Source organism: Mus caroli, chromosome 14 (genome assembly GCF_900094665.2).
Source record: "Mus caroli chromosome 14, CAROLI_EIJ_v1.1, whole genome shotgun sequence".
NCBI classification, from domain to species: domain Eukaryota; kingdom Metazoa; phylum Chordata; class Mammalia; order Rodentia; family Muridae; genus Mus; species Mus caroli.
Genome location: NC_034583.1, coordinates 41,692,859 through 41,701,744, shown reverse-complemented (window position 1 = coordinate 41,701,744; position 8,886 = coordinate 41,692,859). Strand labels below are relative to the sequence as shown.

Genomic DNA, 8,886 nt, shown 5'->3' with positions numbered 1-8,886 from the left:
TATTGTCTTGTCACTTAATGTATTCGTATTCTGGTATACTTATTACTGACTGAGGCTTACTAATTAATTTCTTCATAAACATGAATTGACTGTTGTTAGGCACATGGATATTTTGTTTCTTTTCCCTTGTAAACTTAATTGTTATACCATTGTAGCTGTTTTTGATCATTGGAAAATTTAAAACTGTGTCATGAACAGTGATGTCTGAGATGCCATCTTTCTTGACCATATAGTACTTAAAAAGTACATGGGATTTTTTTTTTGCCTGTTTGGCTTGTTGTTCAATTAATTCCCTTTTGTATTAAACAAGTGCTAACAAAATCCCCAAGCACATTTTGTTTTGCATCTCAAATTTGAAGAGGAGATTTCATAATCTAAAGATTCACCAATATGAGAAAACCTATTTAAAGAAAACTTTTACATGATCAGTTCATTTTTTCCCATGAATGGAAAAGAACAGCTACTTTTTTGAAAATATTGGACTGCTACTAAGGTGAAATTATTTGTCATTATCTATATTTATATAATATATACAAATAAGTAGAAAAGCAGCTATATTTTTATGGGACTACTTTTGGAATGAAATCATGAATGCAGATCAATGCTGTTGAAAAAGAGTAAGACTGAGCACTAAATTCAGCTGTGTACTATTTCCTACCCTCATTAAATAATAATAATAATTAAATAAATTTCATGTCTAATGCCCAAAACTGAAGAGGTTAATATTTTATTTAAAACAAATGGAAATAACAGTATTTGGTATTCCCAAACTTTGGTATTCCCAAACTTAATTTTAATTTGAATCTAATATAAACTATGGATCTTCCCCAATACTGAACTAAAATAAAGTGAATAAAGAGATTAGCACCACTTTATATCAGAAAAAGTAAGTAAGCTTACGCTTACAACAAACTTAATGGGTTTGCAAATCACCTTGTAACCCTGCTTATGTGAACTGGTTTTGTTTTGTACAGTGATCCTAGCATAGAGCAATACAAGAATCAAACTTGAGGAACTGAAATTCAGAAAGAGTAATTCAGTAATTTGTTTGCAGAAATCTGTCTGAGACCCTGAGGCCAACACAAGGGCAATCAGAAAAACTCCACCAATATAGCAATTCATCATATTGTAGCATAATTTATCTAATCACTGAATTTTTTCTTAGGTCAGCTCAGCACTGACTACTAATCCAGTTATTTTAATAAGTACTGTCTACTTTTGAGAAAAGCAGAAAAGTTTATTCTCCTCCTTAGATGCAACTGCATACTTTAAAGAAATCCATATCTATTCTAAAATTATATAGTGACTGAATTACAGATATAACATGTTATTTAGCAAGTATATTAATTAGAGATGTATTTTGAGAAAGAAAAAGAACATCATTTGTTCTAAGATGAGTTAGAAAGAGAAAAACCATGAAAGAGAATGGCGAGTGATTTGTGAGTAATTTAGATGAAAACATTTGAAAGAAGATAAAATTCAGAAGAAAAGGCTCAGCATTGACAAGTGAGAGAAACATTGCCAATTATTACTGAACCCATCAAGATAGACATTTGGGAAGTCTTTACTGTGCAATAGTTAAAGTGATCCAGACCTTAAACCCAGTGGAAGATTTTGTGTGTGTGTGTGTACATTTTTAATTATTTTATTTTTGACAGTATAACTACATCATTTCCCCATTCACTTTCCTTTGTCCAAACTTTCTTTGCTCTTTTTCACATTAAGAACCTCTTTTATAACTAATTCTTGTTTGAACATAACTAGCTGGTAAGTTTAGAGAACAAAGCAAAAACTACTAACTCAAAGAGTATGGGGATTGAGAGGTGTTGAGAAAATAGCAAAGGGACAGAAAAATTGGAGAAATGCATTGCAAGAAAAATAAACAATGAAACCAAAACACATGTATAAGAGTACACGAATTGAAATCTAGGATGTCAGAAATCAAATAAAAAAGAAGGATCATGAGAAAAACCATCAAGATGATAGAGAAGGAAAGGAAGGAGAGGAAGTGCACGGTTAGCATAGAAAGCTTGCTCCTGGGATTTTGGCTTTGGGAATGATTGCATGCTGTGTTGCCTAACAGTGCCTATGTGAATGAACCCTGAGAAAAAAGGGAGAAAGTTGTATCTTCTGAATATGTATTTTCAATGCAAATTGCATTTGTTGTTGTTGTTTAATCAGTTGAAATTAGCAAATTTCAAAACTGCAAAGAATTGAGGCTTCTATCTTAGCCTACACTAACAATCAACCGTTTATCATCTTAGTTGACTGGAATAAAACACTCATTCTTCTGCAATACATTGTTTCAAACTTCTCTCCTTAGAACTTAATTTGTATGGATAAATGCCCAGTTGTTCCATCCCTATTCCCAATTACAGGGAACACAATTTGAGAATCACTGAAGCAAACACTGAAACCAATGGGAACAAAAGAGGAGAAGAGGTTGGCTAAAGATATTCAATAACACAGATTTCTGTATGATAGGGAGCGGGAGTTAAGGTAAATGCAGAAAATAACAAAGAAGAAAAGATGGCTCCTCTCAGTAATGCTTAAGTCTTCGAATCATAAATGTGGAGAAGTGTCAGAAAATTAACTGTGTATCAGTGTTGTGATGTCACAATGTATAAATAGGAAAGAGAACTCAGAGCTTATTTTTCTGAAAGAATTTTACACTCAGTGTGGCATGCATGTGATGGTGAGCAGACATACAGATAAATAAATGACAAAGAAACTCTGCAATGAGTTCAAAGAGATCAAAGAAAAAATTTTTTCCTCATTAAGTTTGATTACACTTAAATTTATGTGACTTTATACTTTTCCATATGTATGGGTGTGTCTAAGTATGTGCTCATGCATTCTACTTACTTGTTCCACAACATTTAGGCACTATAATTACAATGTTACTACTCACCTATAAGTATATGTGTGTGTGTGTGTGTGTGTGTGTGTGTTGTAGTAGTAGTAGTAGTAGTAGTAGTAGTAGTAGTACACAATGGTGCCAAAATTACTCACAAATTCTCTTTAAGGACTTTTCAAGTTGACTTTTCATTTTTCTTTCTCCTTCTCTCTACTAACATGGAAAGATTATTAATGATTTCTGCCAAATTTAATAAAAAATCTGCCCTGTTTGAAATTATCCCTCAAAATTAACCATCAATCTTAAACATACTGACATAAACAGCATTTGATAAGTATTCACCATTTAAGTGTATTATTTGTTGATCATAAATATATTTAAGAAATATGCACATTGCTAAATTACTTTCATAATATTAAAACTCTCATGTACATTGTGAACCTCCATTTCAGTTCAGAACCTAATCAGTACCTCATCAAGTTTCTGCTTCCATCTTGGAGAGTTCACATAACTTGTATTTGTGACCATCTCCCCTCAGACACATACTATTTCAGATGACTTATATTTTAACATCCTTCAGTAATTCATTGATTTTTTTTATTTCCAATTTGCTTTCATCTGAAACTGTTGCATGATATTGTTTTTGTTTGAGGACATGATTTTGTGTGCCACATTATGGTGATTTGTTCTGATAAATATTAGTTTGTGTTTTAAGGCATATATTTTTAAAATAGAGCATGCACAGGCTCAAAAAATATAACCACTTGTCCCAATGTTTTTTTTCTTAGAAGTATGGCATCATAGAATTATGGCACAATATAAGATTTTTTAAGTATATATAGAGTAGTTCCATTATTTTATGTGCCAAAATGGATCTTCATGTGCACATTTCTGGACTGGTTACACTCTACTCTGATAAATAATATTCAGATAAAAATGAATCAGATTTTTATAGCATAAATATAACTCTTACTAATGCAAAATTTACAAACACAGAGGAAGAATGTTTTAATAAGCAGTGCCATAATTTGTTGTGGCTAAAGGAAATTCTAATAATTAATAGAACTAATAATTTTCTAATCCTTAAACAATAAATATGCATGTCCCCTATTACTTGGCAATGATAACAAATTAACTCATTACATATTTAAAATTAATGATAATTTTTCCATTTTCTAAATTATTAAAGGATCACATTTGAATATAACTTCTTCGTGTCCATTTCCTGCTCTGTTTTATTAGTTGAGATCATCAAATATTTTACATGTACTGATGAGAGGTACAATATGCCAAAAATTGTGGGAAAGATATCATTTTGGTACCATTCTTAGATATAGAAATAGGTATATTATCAATAAATCAAAAGCAAATCCTCCTAAAAGGTAATGACAAGAATTTAGGCATAGAATGTACATGTAAGTTTGGATAGTCAGATATATAATTAGGAGGACACCTATAAGTGAAGTGAAGGTATTGATTTTTTTTTTTTTTTGAGATCCTGACAACAAGATTAGAGGTCAGAATGCACATAAGCAACTATTGAAGGCCATTCAGGAAGAACAACAAGCAGCTTTGGAACTCATAGAATGTGGTCCACCCATTAGTACAACCAACATGGATGTCCCTCAAAGAGGCCACAACTCTTTAAGTGTCCTGAGAACTTGTTACTGTTGTGGAGTCACATCGCTACTAATCTAAAGGCTGTATAAAAACTCTAAAGGGGCTGCCAGTACTTTACTGGGCAGTATCTCTGGCACTCACAATTATAGTGCCTGATCTTTCTTAGGCATTGGGGCTGGAGCAGATTAATGATTCAATCACCATGCTAGTAAATAACTTAGAAACGAAGATTGTCAGCTATGACCACCATCCTTAGAAAGCATTTGGAAAAATAAGGTGTTAGGCAAAATGGGTTAAGATGGTTTTGCTAGTGGTTCTAATGTAGAAAATCTTAGAGGCAATTTGAGTTCAGAAAGGTACGGTCCTAATAGTTAACCTAGAGTTTTGTTTGGTTGGTTTTTGGTTTTTTGCTCTGTTTTGTTTTGATTTTTAGGTCAGGGAACAAGAAGAATGGTAGGACTGACTGACAAAATTCTTTTCCTGAAGCTGAGCTCAGGATCAAGATAATGAACATCTTCTACACATTTTTGCCCCCAGCTTCCTGATGTGATTTAATAAAATTTGCTGATGAGTAGATGTTCATTCTGAGGATTTAAAATATAAATGACTGATTGTTTCTTATATAAAATTGTAGATTGTGATCTTTTAAGATTTTGGTAAGATTCCTTTAATGATGAATGATAAAATAATTGATCTGAAAGTTGCTGTCTGCCAGTAAGAAAAACTGGTTTAGAAAATTACCTTGCTTGCTTATACTTTGTTAGTCTATAACAAGTTGCTTAGTTGTACATGGATTCTTGGGAATTGTTTGTTTTCTTTATATGTTCTATGCAATGTTTTTTTCATGTAAAGGTATTTGGAAACATATTGGGTTTTTTCATAGTAATTCTCAAAAAGAAAAATAGAACTAAATCACAGTACAATTCTATGTTGCTTGAAAGATTTTTCTGGGATATAAAATCTATGGAAGAAGAAAATAAAGTTGTTGGAGCCAACTTATTAGAGTTTGTAATATATATGTGTGTATATATGTGTGTGTGTGTGTAAAATGGTTGGAGTGTGCTTGTTGAAGCTTTGCTTCCATCCATCAAATGTATGTTTGTGTAAGTAAAGTGGTTGAAGTCAACTCATTGGAGTTTGGTCCATCCACCAAAAATGTGTGTAAGTATATGTGTAAACTGGTTTGAGCTTTGCTCCACCCACACAGTGCATGAATGTGTCTGTCTGTCTGTCTGTCTGTCTGTATGTATGTATGTATGTATGTATGTATATATGTATGTATGTATGTGTGAAATTGAAGGAACTCACTTGTTGGAGCCTGCTCACTGGAGCTTGTCTTGCATCATCCACTCCTCTGTGTGTGTGTGTGTGTGTGTGTGTGTGTGTGTGTGTGTGTGTGTATGTGTGTGTGTGTGATTTTTCCTCTCTTTATTTCTCTAGTCACTAGATACCTGAGCAGTCCCCATCAGTTGCTACCTGAACTGAGTCTCCCCCCAACCTCTCTGTCAGCTCTACTAGTGCTGATCCCCATCTGCGGCTATTAGCACCAACCCAAGTCATCAAAGCCACACTCCTCAGTTAAACCTGTTGTATTGAAGCTGACCTTCAACAGGCAATAAAACAGCAATGTCAGGGAAAACAGCAATTTAAAATTGCAGAAAGGAAATGATGCATGTCATAGAAAGTGAAGTAGAGAAACTATTTAAAATGCAGTTTTCTTTGTGATTATACAAAGAAGGCAAAAAAAGCAAATATTCTAGCCAAAAAAAAAAGAGTCATGACTAACAGAAGGAAAAATAACAAAAGATTGGTTGATGTAGCTATGAAATTTAGTGCATAATCCTAAAATTACAGGTATGTAGAAACATGAAGTTAAGTGGGAATGGAAGTATCTATAAAAGAACAGTATCTTAGTGAGTATTAGGAAAATGGGTTAGTAGAAGTGGTTTAAACTGTGGTGCACTGGTTATGGCAAGCACTGCTTTCATGTGGATTTGAGTTGAGAAACAGAAGAAAAGGCACGTATAATAACATGTTTTATTCTACGGATTAGGAAGTGATGGAGACCAAGAACAGCTCAGTAGTAACAGAATTCATCCTACTTGGCCTGACCCAGTCTCAAGAAGCTCAACTCCTGGTCTTCGCACTGATTTCAGTTTTCTACCTAATAATTCTCCCTGGGAATTTTCTTATCATTTTCACCATTAGATCAGACTCTGGACTCACAGCTCCACTTTACTTCTTTCTGGGAAACTTGGCATTCCTGGATGCCTCCTACTCTTTCATTGTAGCTCCTAGAATGCTTGTGGATTTCTTCTGTGAGAAAAAAGTCATTTCTTATAAAGCCTGCATCACTCAGCTGTTCTTTCTGCACTTTCTTGGAGCAGGAGAAATGTTTCTTCTTGTTGTGATGGCTGTTGATCGTTATATTGCTATATGCCGTCCTTTATACTACTCCACTCTCATGAACCCTAGAGTCTGTTATGCCTTATTGTTGGCTCTGTGGCTTGGGGGTTTTGCTCATTCCATTGTACAAGTGGCTCTTATCCTAAACTTGCCCTTTTGTGGGCCAAACCAGCTGGATAACTTTTTCTGTGATGTTCCACAGGTTGTAAAGCTAGCCTGCACTGATACCTTTGCTGTGGAGCTCCTGATGGTTTCTAACAGTGGTCTACTTACCCTCTTATGCTTCTTGGGACTTCTGGCCTCCTATGCTGTCATTCTCTACCACGTAAAAGGACATTCTTCTGAAGGAAAGAGCAAAGCCATCTCTACATGCACCACCCATATTATAATTGTGTTTCTCATGTTTGGGCCTGCCATTTTTATCTATACCCGCCCCTTCCAGGCTCTCCAAGCTGACAAAGTTGTTTCCCTTTTCCACACGGTCATCTTTCCTTTGATGAATCCTGTGATCTATACACTTCGCAACCAGGAAGTGAAAACTTCTATGAGGAAGTTGTTAAGTCAGTATGTGATTTGCTGAGTGGATAAAAGAAAGAGAAAGCGAAGAGAAAGAGAGTGAGAATACAGTTTAAATTAATTAAACTATGCAATTATTCATGCATTGAATCAGTTCTTTAGCAAATGCTGTGTTAGGTACTTCCAGTTTTCTGACTTTATTCTAAGCACACAGATGAGACAGGGTTGTATTCAAGTGAATGAAACCAAGCCAAACCTTCGAACTAGAAAAATTCACTAGAATCAATGCTCTGGTATTTTTAGACTTTAGTTATTGAGTAAGATTCTTGAGTAGACTTTAACTGAAGTCAAGAGTATTTAGGGGAAACAAATAACAGTTATGAAACAAGCACCACAGAAAGCACTGGAACTCAAAGATTTGAAGCTTTGAGTACAATTGAAGGATATAAAAGGAAGAGAATAGTTACAATATAGTTAAGGGATGTAGAAGCAGCAGACCTTGACCTAGATAGAGATTTTAGAGCGTTTTTAGGTAGCTTTAGTTATTGAAATCCTAAAACGATACAACTGAAATATATAATGATTATCCAGTGTTTTCTATTTGATTTAAGACAAATACTAAAAATTCTGTATAAAAGAAAAATATATGATTAACAAAATAAAATTAAATGGAATGTAACCTGCTATGTGGAATTTTTTTCCCCGAGAACACAATGAAGACTTAGTTTTCATAGAGGACAATGGAGTTGTGGGAACATTTACCAGACTGTATCATTAAACAGTTTATTTATCGTAAGCCTTCACTTTTATTTCTACTATATGTAAATGTATCATAGTAAGATGGGATTTTTCTGTTACTTGAATAATTAATTGATATTTGCTTGCAATTATTTTGAATCTCACGACAATATTCAGCAATACAAACATCTTAACAATAATGATCCTTCCAATTCATGAAGTAGGGATATTATTCCTTTTGTCTCATGTGTGAAATCTTGGAATCGATCCCAGATTATCAGGCTTGGCAGTATGTGCCTTTACTAGCTAAGAAATATTACCAGCTCATAGATCATAAGTTTTTTCATTTATATTTTATAAATCTCATCACAGAGTTCTCTTATTCACAGATGTTTCATTCTAGTATAAGTAACAGTTATTAAAAATACTATACTAGGCCGGGTGGTGGTGACGCATGCCTTTAATAGCAGCACTTGGAAGGCAGAGGCAGGCAGATTTCTGAGTTTGAGGCCAGCCTTGTCTACAAAGTGAGTTCCAGGACAGTCAGGGCTATACAGAGAAACTCTGTCTTTGAAATCAAAAAAATAAAAAAAAATTAAAAATATTATACTAATTCCCAGGGGGAAATAGACATTTATACCACCATTATATAGAACAGTAGAGAATTTCTTTTAAAACTACATAAAAGAACTTACTATGTCATCCAGAGAAATTAGTACCAAGCACACATTTGTTGGAAATGAAATTTA

General features: G+C 33.9%; 1 protein-coding gene across 1 annotated transcript; it reads left to right on the top strand.

Moving 5' to 3' along the window:
* The first annotated feature begins 460 nt into the window (after positions 1-460).
* Positions 461-8,078, top strand: LOC110309862 (olfactory receptor 4N5). The gene is made up of 2 exons (XM_021182595.1): positions 461-493; positions 6,531-8,078. The coding sequence occupies exon 2, from the start codon at positions 6,537-6,539 to the stop codon at positions 7,461-7,463; it is 927 nt and encodes a 308-aa protein (XP_021038254.1). The 5' UTR covers positions 461-493; positions 6,531-6,536; the 3' UTR covers positions 7,464-8,078.
* The last annotated feature ends 808 nt before the right edge of the window (positions 8,079-8,886 follow it).

Excerpts from the sequence above, each read along its gene's own strand:
- LOC110309862 (XM_021182595.1), top strand. The coding sequence starts at position 6,537 with ATGGAGACCAAGAACAGCTCAGTAGTAACAGAATTCATCCTACTTGGC.